Source organism: Tamandua tetradactyla, chromosome 8 (assembly GCF_023851605.1).
Source record: "Tamandua tetradactyla isolate mTamTet1 chromosome 8, mTamTet1.pri, whole genome shotgun sequence".
In the NCBI taxonomy this organism is placed as follows: Eukaryota; Metazoa; Chordata; class Mammalia; order Pilosa; family Myrmecophagidae; genus Tamandua; species Tamandua tetradactyla.
The window spans coordinates 27,177,982-27,195,069 of NC_135334.1; the positions used below are offsets into that span (position 1 = coordinate 27,177,982).

The following is a 17,088-nucleotide window of genomic DNA, read 5'->3' on the forward strand; positions in this document are numbered from 1 at the left end:
AATAAACTATGTATTACTGTGTAGTATCCTCACTTGGCCATGCAATTAGCAGCATTTTCAATTTTAGACATTTTTCTTTGGTCAAGACAAAGAACTGATAATACACAGCCTTGCCACATATCATATCAAAGCCTCCCTAACTTCTTGTCTTCCCACCATCCCAATTATTTACCCCAGGTGTTACTGTGGTGCTGTTGCTGTCTTCCTGCTAATTATAGGCCATAGCATGCATTATTAGTTTTCCCCCTTTACCCTTTTATTATTGACTGTTTGTACAAGGTCAAACCTTTGAAATAGTTCATGCAAGAACTTATTTATATTTGTAGTGTTAATCGGTGAGATACATGGCTTTCCTGTATCCCCTTTCAATCATATTCACCTTATAACCCCACTTTATTAACTACCATCACTTCTATCTGTTCCCTTAAATTCAAGTTCAACCTCACTAGATAACCTTTCCCCTGACTCTAGCTTCTTTGTACCTCTAGGTCCTCTGTATTCTACAGTGTAAACTTCTGAAATAACCTTTACGAAAGTGACAATAGTGAAATCATACAGAGTCTGTCCTTTTATGCCTGACTTATTTCATTCAGCATTATGTCCTCAAGGTTCATCCATGTTGTCATAATTTGTGATCTCATTTCATTTTATTGCTGCGTAATATTCTATCGGATATATATGCCATATTTTGTTTATCCTCTCATCTGTTAATGGGTACTAAGACTGCTTCCATCTTTTGGCAGTTGTGAGTAATGCCACTGTGAACATCAGTGTGCAAATGTCTCTTCATGTCATTCTCTCAGTTCTTGGTATATATCGAGTAGTGGTATTGTGGGTTGGAAGGCAACTCAATATTTAGTTTTCTGAGAAACTGCCAAACTGTCTTCCACAGAAGATGTACCATTATACATTTCCCAGCAGCAGTGAATAAGTGTTCTAATTTCACTGCATTCTGTCCAACATTTGTAATTTTCTGTTTATTTAATAGCAGCCATTCTTACAGGTGTGAGAGGATAAATTATTATAGTCTTGATTTGCTTTTCCCTTATAGCTAGTGAAGGTGAGCATCTCTTCATGTGCTTGTTTGCCATTTGTATTTGCTGTTTATAAAAAAGTCTGTTCATATCCTTTGCCCATTTTATAATTGGGTTGTTTGTTCTTTTACTGTTGAGTTGTGTAATTTCTTTATGTACATGGGATATCAAACCTTTATGTGATATGTAGTTGCCAAATATCTTCTCCGATTGAATTGGCTGCCTCTTCATCTTTTTAACAAAGTCCTTTGAGGGACAGAAGCTTTTGATTTTAAGGAATTGCCATTTATATATTTTTTCTTTCATTGCTTGTGCTTTGAGTGTCAAGTTTAAGAAGATATCTCCTATTACTACATCTTGAAGATATTTCCCTGTATTTTCTTCTAAGAGTTTTATAATACTACTCTTATATGTATGTCTTTAATCCATTTTGCATTGATTTTTGTATAGGGGGTGAGGTCCTCTTTATTATTTTGCCAATTGCTGTTCAGTTCTCTCATGCCCATTTATTGAAAAGACTGTTCTGTCCCAGTTCAGTGAATTTGGGGGTCTTATTAAAGTTCAATTGACTATAGATTTGGTGGTCTATCTTCATACTCCTGATTGAATTCTATTGGTCAGTCCCTCTGTCTTTGTGTCAGTGCCATGCTGTTTTCACACACTGTGGCTTTATAGTAAGCTTTAAAGTCAGGAAGTGTTAGTCCTTCCACTTTGATCTTTTTTTTTTAGGATATTTAACTATTCTAGGTATCTTTCACTTCCAATAAATTTGATAACAAGCTTTTCCAAGTCTTCCAAGTAAGTTGTTGGAATTTTGAATGGTAGTACATTAAATCTGTAGATCAATTTGGGTAGAATTGCCATCTTAATAACGTTCAACCTTCCTGTCCGTGAACTTGGAATGTCTTTCCACCTGTTTAGGTCTTTGATTTCTTTTAGCAGTGACCTGTAGTTTTTTTGTTTATAGGTCCTTGACATCCCTCATTAAGCTTATTCCTAGATACTTGATTCTTTTGGTTGCTGTTTTGAATGGAATTTTATCCTTAATTATCTCCTCAGGTCATTATTTGTGTATAGAAACATTGGTGATTTTTGTACATTAATCTTGTAACCCACCACTTTGCTAATTTGTTTATTAGCTCAAGTAGCTTTGTCATAGATTTCTCAGGGTTTTCCAAGTGTAGGATCATGTCGTCTACAAATAATGAAAGTTTTACTTCCTTCTTTCCTATTTGGGTGTCTTTTATTTCTCTCTCCTACCTGATGACTCTAGCTAGAACTTCTAGTACAATGGACTCTAGCCAGAACTTCTAGTACAGTGTTGGATAATAATAGTGACAATGGGCATTCTTGTCTTGTTCCTGATCTTAAGGGGAATGCTTTCAATCTCTTCCCATTATGTATGATGCTGGCTGTGGGTTTTGCATATATGCCCTTAATGATATCGAAGTTTCCCTTGATTTCTAACTTTTGAAGTGTTTTTATAAGAAAAAAAATGCTGAATGTTGTTGAATGCTTTTTCAGCATCAACCGATATGATCATGTGATTTTTCCCTTTCAGTTTGTTTTCGTGCTGTATTACACTGATTTTTTTATGTTGACCCACTTTTGCATTCCTAGTATAAGCCATACTTGGTCATGATGTATAATTCTTTTAATATCAGTGGATTCAGTTTTTTAGTATTTTATTGAGAATTTTTGCATCTATGTTCGTTAGGAAGATTGGTCTGTAGTTTCCTTTCTTATAGCATCTTTATCTGGTTTTGGTATTAGAGTGATGTTAGCTTCATAAAATGAGTTAGGTAGAGTTCTTTTCCCTCAATTTTTTGAAAGACTTTGAGCAGGACTGATGTTGGTTCTTTTGGAATATATGATTAAATTCCCCTGTGAAGCCGTCTGGTCCTAAGCTTTTCTTTATAGAAGATTTTTGATGACTGATTGGATCTACATGTAATTGGTTTATTGAGGTCTTCTATTTCTTTTCAAGACAGTATAAGTAGTTTGTATGTTCATTTCATCTAAGTTGTCTAGTTTCTTGGTATATAGTTGTTCATAGCATTCTCTTATGAGTTTTTAAATTTCTTCATGAACCATGGTAACAACGCCCCTCTCGTTTCTGATTTTGTTTATTTGTATCCTCCCTTTTTTAACTTTGTCATCCTAGTTAGGGATCCATTGGTTTTATTGATTTTCTCTAAGAACCAACTTCTAATTTTGTTGATTCTGTCAATACTTCTTCTGTTCTTCAGTTTGTTTATTTCTGCTCAATCTTCATTTCTTTTCTTCTGTTTCTTTTGGGGTTAGTTTGCTTTTCTGTCTTCAGTTTCTCCAGTTCAGCAGTTAAGGCCTCGATTTTTCCTCTTCTTGTTTTTTAATAAAGGTGTCTAGGGCAATTAAATTTCCCGTTCAGCACTTCCTTTTCTGCATTCCAAAAGTTCTGATATGTTGTATTCTCAATATTCATCTCCAGATATTTACTGATTTCTCAAGGAATTTCTGCTTTGACCCACTGATTATTAAAGAGTGTGTTGTTTAATCTCCATATATTTGTGGAAGTTCTGGTTCTTTGATGATTATTAATTTCCAGCCTCATGACATTATAGTCAGAGAGTGTTTTGGATAATTTCAATCTTAGGACGTTTATAAAGACCTGTTTTGTCCCCCGGGATTTGATCTATACTTGAATGTTCCATGAGCACTAGAGAAGAATGTACATCCTGGTAGGTGTGGGGGTAAACGAACTATGTATGTCTATTACGTCTAATTCAATTGTTGCATTGTTTAAGTTCTCTATTACCTTGTTGATCCTTTGTGTGGTTTTTCTGTCTGTAGTGGAGAGTGGTATATTAAAGTCTTCCACTATTATTTTTTTTACTTTGGGAGTTGAATTCATTCAGTAGTCTAAGGCCTTGTGTTTGCAGGGTGGATATGCAGCAGGGAACAGGGCATGGGGTGGGGCATTCAGTGCAGTGATTTGTTTCAGGGCAGGTATAGGTGCAGGTTGGGGATGTTATGCTGATGTTTGTGACCATGGGTGCCCAGTGGCCAGGGAAGATGTATCTGTGTGGGTGCACTGATCTGGGAGGCTTAACCCTGGTATGTGCTCGTCTTAAGGCATGGGGCCCTTTATGTGCATGTGTAGAGCTGTGGCTGCAGGTTGGTGTTATATGCCTTTGTGGATTGGGGGCAGATGTGACCTGGCTGCACAGGTCTGCACTTTCTCAGAGCTGGTAAGTGTGGCTGAGGGACGTGTGCATGTGCAGTTCTAGGATTGCTGTAAAGTGCGCTTCCCAGAGCTGAATGATGTGATTGGGGGCCCATGCGCATGCCTGGGTCTGGGAGTTCCATAAATAGATGCTCAGAGTCCGGGGCGGGGGGGGCAGGGTGAGGCTGTGTGACACTATGGGCAGGGGGCAGGGTGAGGCTGTGTGACACTATGGGCAGGGGGCAGGGGTAGTCTAGGTATGGAGGTTTGTGCCCGCAGCCTTTATGCACTGGCAATAGCCTGCAGGGAACAGGGAGGGGGAGGTAGTGCTCGGGAGGGGTACAGGAGAGGTGGGTTGGCCTGCACGTGGGGTGGGGGTGTGAGGCAGGTTTGTGCACTGGGAGCTGGTGGGGTGGGGGATGCCTGGAGCATGGGGAATGGAAAAAGAGATGATGGGATTGAGTTGTGTGGGCTGTGGCGTGAGTTGTTGGTCATGGGGTTGCGCTGGTGAGAGTAGTGTGCCCAAGGAACGTGGCCTGGCTTGCTTCCTAGTCCTGGGCTCCTGTCTATGCACTCCCGTGGGCTCCGTGGCTCTGCACCAGACTCCAGCTTTCTGCCTCTCAGTTCCTCTGCCGGCTGCCCTACGTGATGCAGAAGGCTCTCCCAGGTCAGCCATACTCCCAAATTGCTACCTCAATCGCCCTCCTGTCCCTTCTCTAACTTTTCCTTGGAGTGGGGCTAATCTCAAGCTACTTTATTTGGCCATCTTCCCGGAAGTCTTCCTTCTGCTATTATTTTTGAAACATTTGTAACTCCTTTCAGTTTTGCCAGTGTGGAGCTCCTTGATTGGGGGCATAAAGATTTATGTTTTTTATTTCTTCTTGGTGAATTGTTCCTTTTATTAATATGTAATGCCTTTCTTTGTCTCTTATGATGTCTTTACATTTAAAGTCTGTTTTATTTGCTACTAGTATAGCTACTCCTGCTTTCTTTTGGTTACAGTTTGCATAGTGCATCTCTTTCCATTCTTTCACTTTCAATCTATTTGTGTCCTTGGGTCTAAGGTGCATCTCTTGTAAACAGCATTCAGATGGATTATATATTTTAATCCATTCTGCCAATCTATATCTTTTAATTTGTGAATTCAGTCCCTTAACATTCAGTGTTATTGAAAAAGCAGTTCTTGAATCTACCGTCTTATCCTTTAGTTTTTGTTAGATCTGTATTTTCTTTTCCCCTCTTTTTGCCCTTTTAATTACCCTTCCTGGTGCTCTTCAATTCTTTGCTTTCTCCAGACAACCCTCTCCTGTTTTTGTTTTCCAGCTGACAGTACTCACTTTAGTATTTCTTATAGGGCATGTCTCTTGTTGACTAGTTTGCTCAGTCTTCTTTTGTTTCTGAAGATTGTAGTTGCCTTCACAATTTTGAAGGACAACTTGGTTGGATAAAGAATGCTTGCCTGGAAGCCTTTCTCATTCAGGATCGTAAGTATATCATACCACTGTCTTCTTGCCTCCATGGTGTCTGTTGAGTAGTCTGAATTCAGTCTTGTATGATTTCTCTTGTTTGTAGTATATTGTGTTTCTCGTGCTCCTTTCAGGACTTTTTGCTTCTCTTCAACATTTGACAGTCTGATTAGTATGCATCTTGGAGTAGGCCTCTTTGGATTTATTCTGTTTGGGGTTGTTGGACCTCTTTGATTTGCATATTTATGTCTTTTATGAGGGCTGGAAAATTTTCCCTGATTCTGTCTTCAAGTTACCTTCCCAGCCCTTTAAACTCCCTTCTCCTTCTAGGACACCAGTGATTCTTATATTTATTCGCCTTTTGTTGTTCATCATTTATCTGAGATACAGTTCCATTTTTTTAATCTTTCTTGCCCTTTGCTATTTTGTGTGTACTAGTGCAATTGTTCTGTCTTCTACTTCACTTGTTCTTCTTTCTACTTCTTCACATCTGCTATCGAGTGTCTGTACTATATTTCTAGTTTGGCCTGCAGTATACTGTTTTTCTATTTAATCTTTCAAAAACTTATTTTTGCTCTTTTAGTGTCTTCCTGATACCCTTTATTTCTTTATAAATATTCTTGAATAATTTTTCCATATTTTATGTCTCTGGTGTTTGAATTTGGTCATTGAACTGGGACATTTCTTCCTGGATCTTCACGTGCTTTGTGATTTTCTGCTTTATTTGGGGCTTTTGATTACCTTAGTAAGGTTATTTTGCAAGTTGACTTCCCTCATTCCTCTAAAGTTTTGTATTTGTGCTGAAGTTCCCCTTTTACACTTGGTTTGTCAGCAATTCCCCACCAAACCAAGACCTGGATTTCATATAGGGGGTGCAGTTCTACTTGAGGCCTATTAAAAGCTAGGTAGGGGTGCACAGGTAGTTGAGTGGCAGAACACCCACCTGCCATGCAGGAGACCTGGGCTTGGCTCCTGGCCCATACACCCAAAAGAAAAAAAAAACCTCAGCAACAGTAGCAAAGCCAGAAGGAGACACCTCAAGATATTTTAGGAGTGCACTGAGACTGGTACCCACAGAAGGGAAAGAACAAAAGGAAATAGAAAAAAAGTTAAAATTACAAATTGTTAAGGAAGAAACCTCTAGGCAGAGAGGGAGTCTACCAGATTGCACTTAACATGTCTTCTCAGCAGTTGGTGCGCTTGAGCCACCTCTTGCCCCTAGGCCTGCCTTTCCCCGACTGCGGTAACCAACTGGTCAAAATGGGGTGCACAGCCGCAGGGGTTGGAGGAAGGCCTACTCCTGGTTCACTGCTGCTGGACTGCCAGTCCCAGTGTGGGGGACAGGGCAGATGGTCACAGCACCCAACAGGACAGTTATTCATAGCGCTCAGCAGGTCACCCGATCCCAACAGACATGGCTTTTTGCAATGGATGAGTAGCATATATCTGGGCTCCCTACGAGTGCTGCAGAGCTGTGTGGAGAGGTCTCCTCAGCTAGCGTTGGGGCAGGCTGGAGCAGAGTGATGGTCTGCTCCCATATCTGCACTTCCCCCTGTGCCACTGCCCATGCCCATGGGGTCATAGCCATTCAGACTCACCTTCTCTCCCCTTCCCAATCTCCCCACCTTAGGACCTCCCTGTGGAATGCTAAAGACCCTCTTAGATCACTCACAACCCAGAGCTAAAGTCCTGTTAATTTTTTTTTTCTATTACCTCTATTGTTCTACAAAGCAGGGTGTATTCTGCCTGGAACTCTAAAAAATTTTAGTTTTTCTTAAGGTCTAGTTTATTGAGGTGGAACTTGCATTAAAAAAAATTCAAGAGTGAGAGAAAGATCAAAGGTGTGATGGTGGAGTTATACAGAGAAGGCAGGAAGGGTTTAACAAACGAGTATGATTGCTGAATCATTGTATTGATATTTCTTTTAGTCTCCAGTATCTTAGAGCAACTAGAAGTGAAAACTTAAAATTATGGCATTGTAATCCACACCAAACTCTGAAATCTGTTCTACAACTGATTGTTATGCCATGCTTTGAAATTTATTTCTTTTTTGTCTATATGTTATTTTTCACAAAAAAGAGAGAAAAGCTAATTGCAATGATTAAAAAAATATATTTATTCCTTCTAGCCTTCAATATTCTGGGGCAGCTAGAAGGAAAAATCTGAGATGATAGTATAGTAGCCCATGAGACACTCTGGGATCTGTCCTGTAACTACTTGTTGAAGAGTACTTAGAAAACTATTGCTTTTATCTTTCTTTGCTTTGTATGTACTATATGATAAAAAATTTAAAAAATTTTTTCACCATTTTGACTTTTATAACCAATGAGTTTTGACAAATGTATAGCCAAGTAACCACTGACACAGAGCAGGTAGAGGACATTTCCATCAAAGAAAAGGTTTCTTCATGTCCCTTTGCAGTCAGTCCCTTTCCTCCACCCCTAGCCCTGGCACCACTTAATTGTTTTCTAACCCTGTAATTTTGCCATTTTAGAATATCACATTAATGTCATTAATATTCAGGATAGTATATATGTACCTCTTCTTGCACTTAGGATTCATCTTTGCTTTTTGCATGGACCAGTAGTTCATTTCTTTTTATTGCTGAGTAGTACTCCATTGTGTAGATGTATCACAATTTTTTTTTTCTTTGATAGACAAAGAAATTTACAGACTGTTTTATTAACTGGAGATACAATTTTGCATTCATACCTATACTTTCTGAGTTCCATTTGCTCTGAATCCTTGCCAGTACTTAGGATTATCATCTTTTTAACTTGATCACTTCTATTGGGTGTATAGCAGTATTTCTTTTTTCTTTTAATTTGCACTTTCCTTATAATTAATGATAGGTGATCCTCCTTTTTGCTTAGCTGTCATTTGTATATTTCCTTTGGTGAAATGTCAGTTAAAATCTATTCACTTTTAAATTGGGTTGGTTGCCTTCATATTGAGCTTGAGGTTTTTATACATTTTAGATACAAGTTCTTTATCAAATATGTATTTTGCAAATATTTTCTCTGTCTACAGTTTGTCTTTTTACATTTTCTTTCCAATGTCTTTAGAAGAAAACTTTTTAGTCTTGATGAAGTCTAGCGTATCAGTTTTTTTAATAGTTTTTGTCTAAGAAATCTTTGCCAACCCAAGGTCACAAAGCTATTCTATATTTTCTCTCCAGAAATTTTGCAGTTTTAGCTCTTACATTTAGGTCCATAGCCCATTTATTTTTATATATGTTATGAGATATTAGAGTTTATTTTTATATATGATAGGAGTTTTGGGGGGATGGGGTGGGGAAACATATAAATATGTTCAGTTGTTCAAGCACTGTCTATTGAGAAGACTCTCCTTTCCCTCATTGAATTTTCATGGCACTTTCATAAAACTTAATCAGCTATATTTGTACACCTATTTCTAGATTCTTTGTTCTCTTCCATTATTTTATGTTTGTTCTTATGCCAGTCCCATATTGTCTTCATTTTACAGCTTTGTTGTGAATCTTGAAATGATATAATATGAATCCTCCAACTTTGTTCTTCTTTTTCAAAGTTGTTTTGACTCTTCTAGTCCTTTGCATTTGTATATTTACAATCACCTTGTGTTTTTTCAAAAAGACTGTTGGGATCTTGTTAGGGCTATGTTGAACCTATAGATCAATTTTAGGAAAATTGACATCTTAATGATATTGAGTCTTTCAATCTATAAGCATGGTATAGCTCCTTTTATTTCAGCCTTCATTAATTTCTCTTAGCAATGTGCTTTTCTAGTTTTTAGTGTATAGGTCTTGCACATATTTGATTAAATTTACCAATACCCCTCAAATTCATCTTTTTTATATTTTTATGTGGTATTCTTTAAATTCTCCTTTACAGTAGTATATTATGAATATATAGAAACGAAATTGATTTTTTTCTCTTTTTATTCACTTACTAACCTTTGACCTTGATAAACTCACTCATTCTGATGGATTTTTATAGATTCCTCAACATTTTCTCTGTAGACAATCATGTCATCCGCAGCTACAGGCAGTTTTAGTTCCTTTACAATTTTAATGCCTTCTATTTCTTCTTACTACCTTACTGTAATTGCTCTGTCTTCAGTGTTGACTAGAAGTGGTAAGAGTGAACATCTTTGCCTTGTTTCTGATCTCAGGGAGAATACATTGTCTTTTCACCATTAAGTATAATGTTAGCTGTAGATTTTTTCAGAGTCCCATTATCTGGTTGAGGAAGTTTCCTTGTATTCCTAGTTATTGAGAATTTTTGTCATTAATGTCATTAAATATAATTTTTTGTGGGATTATTTGCTTAGATACATGTACAGAAGCAAAGAGCTTATTCGAAGAAAGAGAGAATGTATTCGAAAGTTGAAGGAGGAAATAAGATTTTTGCAGCAAAAACTTGAAAGGTAAGTCATTTATATGGTCATGCTTAGAAACATAAAAGATAAAGAGTAGAATATAAAATCAGATAATCTGCTTATATTTAAAAATTAATTCAGAGTTTAAGTATTAACTAGGATATGATATAAAATAGCTGAAAATTTTTTCTAAGTAGACTTTATATCTGGAAATTAGACTTCAGAATCAGCTAATATGATTTACAGGCAAATAGTAGTCCTGGGAGGCTTATGGGAACCTAAATCACACAGTTAGTTATTAGCACTTTACTAAGGAGAGCCCAAGTTCTAATTTCATAACCCTTTTCTCTTTACATATTCATTCCCCTTACCATATTTTTCACAAACTGTCAGAATTCCCCAATTCTCTTGTTTTGGAAAAGCTGGTTCTGAATTGTACAGGAAAGGTAAAAAGCTATGCTGTTCATCTGAAAGCAGTGCTAAATTATTAAAAGGGCTAATATTTCTGGGACATACAAAATTCTTTCTCCTCTGGAGGAATTTTGCTTTTTTTTAAATTGGTGATTTCTGTAGAATCACACTGTGGCTTCCTAAGAAGGAGTTAAAGTAATTTATTTCTAGTCTAGCTAGGTTCCTTTAATTTGACATTTAAGAAATAAGTCCCATACACTGTTAGTGACTTTTTGCCCCTTTGTATCTTTGATGATTTTGCTGCCACCAATGCCACCCCTCTATTCCCTCCATTGCTATGTCATTCATTTCCCTCAGAGGCAATGCTTTCCATGGTAGGCCCGAGAAAGACCCTGCACCTACAGCTGTTTTCCCTTTCAGCTTCTCTCTCACTCAAGAAGAACTTATCTAAGATGTATTATACCAGTTGTCCATTTGTCTTAATCTAGACTTAAGCTGAGGGTTGTTTCCTCAAATCCAGTCCCAGAAGTGATTTACGAAATGGGATATTTTATTTTGAAGGTTTTAGTTTGTAAAGCTGGAAATTAATTGCTTCTATAGAACCAAATGTATCTAATGTTTTATAGCTCAAAAATACTCAATTCACCAGTAACCACCAAGGCATTTTTGCTTATTTGTATTTTAAAATAGAATATAGAGCATTTTCCTTAGTATAATGTTATTTTAAAATAAAACAACTTCTTAAAATTTTAGATGATTTTAGCTGTATATATGGGTCACAAATGTTTGCTCTATTTGTGTGACACACTCCTGGGAAAATATATGAAAAAGTCTTAATGGGCACTATTAAACTGAGGTGAGGGCAGGTAAACTAATACAGGCGCTGCACTGTATGAAGTAATTGGAACTAAAAGTTGTCTAAAGGAACTCAAGTCAGTAGAACAGTAAAATGAAATTGAAGATAAGTTTCTTAGAAAAACATTTTTCCCTGAGCAGTAATTTAAATACTATATTAAAACGTAGCAAACCTGGGGAAAAGGTTTCAATTATAAAATGATCACTTAAAATCCCATGACAGGTTAAATGCTGCATTGCGTATAAAATTATTGTAGAAAGAAAATGCTTCTTTCGGTCCAGGCCAGTCATATGTTAATTCAACCAACACTGAGTGCCTAAAAAGACATGTTAATTGTTGCTCTGGGATAGACAAGAGTTCAGTTCATGTTCTAAAGATGTTCAGAGAGGGAAGATATTCTTCCCAGCTCTTGGGGAAATGGGATATTGAGAAAGACTTCATAGAGAAAGCAGATCTTGAAGAATAAGTAGCGTTTGTATAAGCTGGTAATAACTGGAATGAAGAAAAGGAAATATATCAAAAGGAATAGAAAAGTTCTGTAAGGTTCCTCTACCTTTACCTATTTGAGGTCCTAAATGAAACTTGTAGCTCTCTGTGGCAAGTAGATTTTAATTTTGCTTTTTTAAATGAGCACACTATGAAGCACCCTTGCTATATACCCTCTAATATGTTGTAGACTTTATGAATTACATTATGCTTAATTTTCCACTAGTATTTTCAGTTCAAAATGTTCTTTCTGACGTAGAAACAGAGCAGTTCTATTCTTGTTTATTTTTTCGACTTTATTGAGACAGGAAGAATGCAGAATGACTCTATTCCTTTGTAAAATGGAACCTTAGAATTATGAGATTACGTGTACCAGTCAGTCAACTTGATTATTGTACATTTTAATCTCTCCACTACAGTGAACTTACAGAATTCATAAAATAAACCTTTTTATGCTAGTAATGATAGAATTTTAGAAATCATTAAAATAATTTGTTAATTATTTTGGAACAAATTTGAAAGTATTTATTACTTACTAACCCCAAAGAAATCTTCAGTAACTTATGCCTGGTCTATGTTACTGAATAAGTGAATGAATAGGGTACTTAGGATCCTGGAAAAGAAAGATTCCCAGATTTCTTAAACCCTGACTTTTGCCAACACCTTTTTCCCATTTCCAGCTTCCTCTCATTTTCTTAATTGAAAAATACTAAGTCTAAAGATCAGCAAAGAAAAGCCTTTTTGGTTCTTAGGGCACCAGCATTATTTTAAGTTTGGGGTATTTATAATACATCTATTTTCCTTCAAGAAACCAAAATCTAAATGTGATAGGACAATAAAAGAAAGCATAACTGGCATTTGACTAGGAGCCCTGTTTTAGTTCGCTAAAGTTAATGAAATGCAATATGCAGAAATGGATTAGCTTTTACAGTTGGGGATTTATTAACTTACAACTTTACAGTTCTGAGGCCATGAAAAATGTCCAAATGAAGGTCTCTCCAAAGACCAGAGACCCTCAACTTCTCTGTTAGTGACCAGGCAGTTGGCGACATCTGCTGGTCTCTCCCTTCCCTCCCGTGTTTCATTGCTTCCGGCTTCTGGCTTCAGTGGCTTCCTCTCTGAGCTTCTTTTTGTGTCCCTGTCTCAGCTTCTCTGGCTGTCCTTTCTGAGCTTCACTGGGGCTTTATTATGTGCTTTTTCTCTGTCTTTTACCCTCTGATAAAGGACTCCAGTAAGTCTTACAAAGGACTCCGATCTCAATGAGGTGACTCGCATCACAGCCAGAATAACCTAATCCAAAGGCCCCACTCACAATAAGTCTATACCCACAGGAATGGATTAAATGAATGTTATCTTTTCTGGGGTACATACAGTTTCAAACCATCACAAACCCATTTGAAATGTTTTCTGCTGGGCATAACAATTTAAATGATCAGTTTTTACTTTTATAGTTAAGAGAATTTTTACCTTTTAAATCATTTGAGTAACCTATTCAATATTGTATTGCCTTTAGGGAATAAGCCTTTTTATTGACTGTTCGCAGAATAACGGAATTTTGTTAGCAACTCTTAAAATACAAAGCACACTAGGCCAGCAGAATATTACTATCTTTGCTTTTAGGTACGTGAAGTACGGCTCGGGCCCAGCTCGGTTCCCACTCCCAGACATGTTGAAGTATGTCATTGAATTTGCTAGTACAAAGCCTTCCTCAGAAAGCTCCTCATCTCAGAGTGACACACCAGTGACATTACCGCTTTCTTCGGTGCATTGCCTGGATTCTCAGCTGATATCTGAGGAAAGGTAATTAAAAAAAAATTTTAGTGGCTAGACTGTTAAGAAAACCAAACAAAACAAAATGCTCCTCCAAACCCCACCCCCCCAATAATAATAATATGCATTCATCCTTATAATTCATGGAAATCTTATCTGGATGAAACATATCACATGTTAAGAAGGGTTATTTTTAGGGACTGGCATGAGTCTTGGAAGTAGAGTTGGGGTTCTTTCACTTGTACTGTACCTACATGTTTGGATTTAAAAAAAATAGAATGTGGAAAAAAGGAAAAAGAAATAGAATGTGTTCAGGTATTTGTGAAACATAAATGGTTTAAACCTTTTAAAAATGGTTGGGTGGGCTATATAATCTCATAAAATAATACTTTTAAAGTTATGGAGTATGTGTAATCTCTTCTGTGATCGAGTTATCTGTTCTCTTGGATATATGGGGCTTATTTTTCCATATGAATTTTTCATTGGGAAAAGCAAAATTATTTTGTGGAAGGATCAAGAAGGTGAGAGTGAAGGTTTCTCTTAAGTTAAAGGAAATGTATGTTCTTCAGTTTTGATGTGAAACAGAAACCTAAATATGATTAGATGCTTATTTTACCTTCATGTTGGTTTGTCTCTGGACAACAAGTTAATTAGATCATTTAAATTTACTGAATAGTGCTTTACCTACTTTTTTCTCAGTAAGTTTGCAATAATGGTATAATGAAGTTGATATTTATATTTTGTAGATGAGGTATCAGATTACTTACCTCATCTACCAGAGGCTAATTAATTTTTTTCCCTGGGTTTTTAGCTAATGAGTGAAGATATGGGATTGGTGGCTCATGCTATCTGTAGCCTTCCAACATGCCCTTTAGTTTGTATTATTATGAGAATTGGCTGTTCAGCTGATATTTCACTTTTCTTGCTCCTGTATATTTTGTTTCTAGATGGATAGCGTCTCTTAGTCAGTTAAATCTTGGAGACTATAGTTGATTCCTTGATTTTCCAGTTCTAGCCTTCCCTTTTCCATTTTTCTTCTTGTCCCTTCTTCATCAGAAGGCATTATAATAGTGGCTAGGAAATAAGAACCAGAGAGTCGGGCAGATCAGGGATTAAATCCTGCTTCATCACTTACTAGCTAGGTGAACTTGGGTACATTGCTTAATTTCTCTAAACTGGTAAAATGGGGTTAGTAACCATATCTGCCTCTAAGTAAGTTGTGTGAAATGAGATAGTATATATAAGGAAAGAGTTTGGCTCAGTACCTTTTACAGAGTAAATACTAAATAATAGCTGTGCTTTTTCATATAGCAGCTTGCTTTCCAGAGTACATTAATTAAGGCCAAGGCTTCACTTGGAAATTATCATGTGAGATGATTGTCTCTTCCCTCAGTGCAAGTACAGAAAGCTCTCCTCAGGATGGTGAAAGTAGCTTTTCTTCTGAAGATTCTCAACAGAAGTCTAAGATCATGAATAAGCCACTTCTATCCTCCCGATCTTCCATGGAAATGCCTACACACCCAGCTCCTCGAACAGTCACAGATGAGGAGATAAATTTTGTTAAGACCTGTCTTCAGAGGTGGAGGAGTGAGATTGAACAAGATATACAAGGTTGGCTCATTAAAAACTTGTCAAGAAATTATTCTTTGCCTTTTTTATTTGTGTACATATTTGGAGATTGAGCACCTTGCATTGCCTTGTTTACGTCTGAATTTTGGCATTGTGATTGTGGCCTTTTTTGTACTTTTAGTTCCCTATAACATTGGCTCACACTCCCATTCTACTGCTAGGAAAAGATTTCTTGACATTCTTGGAAAGCTTAAACCCTTATCAGCTTTGGGATTTTTCTGCAGTCTGCTTTTTGTTTCTGAAGTTGTTTATCTCAACCCTGGCTTTAGTTGGCACAAACTTAGAATTTAGCTTTCCTTGACTTTTTGAGGTCTTTGCTATATGAAATGTGCTCTACTGAAGGTTGATGAGGCAGAGAATGTTTGAACAGTGTGCCCAGCGTAAAATTGATTATTCATTATTATGAGTGAATAATTCTGCCATGTTACTTACACTGTCTCTTCTCCCCTTCCTTTCTCCTTTTTCTTAGAAAGCAAAAAATAAATAAAAATCCAGATTCCTCCCAGATTCTACTTTCTCTTTTTAGAGCCTGTCTTTGGGACATATATTTTATATTCCAGGGGCCCATTAACGTCTTTTCCTAAATAGACATTTTCTCTCTTCAATAAATTTTGGCACCTAATTTTCAAAACTTCAGTATAATAATAATGAACCTGAAAGCCTTCATAAGAACCTAAATGACTAGCTGCTTTAAAACTGTATATCTCTGTGGTTCATACAGTGGAGTTGAAATCATCAGAACCCTAGGTATAGATAAGCCACTACCATTTGCTTAGTTGAAGCAGCCTATGTGATGTGGAATGAGATCATTTTAACTTTAACTGTTTTTTTTTAAACAGATTTAAAGAATTGTATTACAAGCACTACCCAGACTATTGAGCAGATGTACTGTGATCCTCTCCTTCGTCAGGTAGAATGAAAATTGATGGGAAAGTAGTCAAGGCATGTTCTACTGGTGCTAATGACAGATTAAAAAAATAGAAAATTTGATAGTATTTCTTTGAAGCTGAATGGTAATCTCCCTAATATATGAGAGTACACTTCACATAGAAATAGATACTGCTCTCTCTCTCTTTTTTTATGCCGATGAAAGCAATACCAACAATAGAACTTAGAACATGTTGGTTTTGATTTTGTTATATGGTATTTTTTCATATAGTAGAAAGGTTTACTCTCAAATATTAATGAAAATATCTCAAAAATGGTCATTTAACTGGTGGCCAGTTATCGATTCTTTCCAGAGTACCATTATTTCTTTTGATCCTTCATTTAGCAGCATGCTCTCAAGCTTCGTTTCTTTAATAACTTAAAACTCCAAACGGAAGGTAGGCATGGTAGAAATTCTTATTACCTATTTAAATTTTTGTTGAGAATAACATTCTGGGAACAGAGGGAAAAAGAATTCCCAGTCAGCGGCCCAACTTAGCAGTGGCCTTTTCATAGATGGACAGAATGACCGTAGGGGTAGAACTTTGTTTCTTAAATGGTATTGAGGCACGATTCTGCTGAACCGCAAAAATGCGCCTTGTGTATCCTAGGTAAAACATGTCAAGGTGCAGATCAAATGTAAGTTTAATTTGATTCTATGGTCTGGTATTCCTGTCTTTCACCAATATTCACTAAGCACTTAAGCATTGCTCTGTTTTCTCCATGTTGAACAAAAAAGTCCTTTTCAAATGTTAAGACAAATAAGTGTATAGTTAAAAGGGTCTTGAGCCCAGATATATGGATAATCACTCACAAGAAGAAATATAGGAAGTATATGATTCATTTGTAATGAAATGTGCTAACTTAAATATTTGTACCAAGTAAACTAGACATTGAACAAGATGGCTGCTGAACTTGTTGTAGGTCCCAAACATGGCAAACATT

At 36.7% G+C, this 17,088-nt stretch overlaps 1 protein-coding gene across 13 annotated transcripts in view; it reads left to right on the top strand.

Moving 5' to 3' along the window:
• USP28 (ubiquitin specific peptidase 28) overlaps nucleotides 1–17,088 on the top strand; it is a 90,911-nt gene that overhangs the window by 56,933 nt on the left and 16,890 nt on the right. For 12 of the 13 annotated variants that reach the window (XM_077112886.1, XM_077112885.1, XM_077112883.1 and 9 more), the window contains 4 exons: nucleotides 10,017–10,112; nucleotides 13,438–13,617; nucleotides 14,981–15,198; nucleotides 16,056–16,126. In XM_077112886.1, the coding sequence (XP_076969001.1) occupies nucleotides 10,017–10,112; nucleotides 13,438–13,617; nucleotides 14,981–15,198; nucleotides 16,056–16,126 (565 nt within the window). Of the gene's footprint in view, nucleotides 1–10,016; nucleotides 10,113–13,437; nucleotides 13,618–14,980; nucleotides 15,199–16,055; nucleotides 16,159–17,088 lie in introns of all 13 variants that reach the window. The other variant, XM_077112891.1, reaches the window with a different exon arrangement.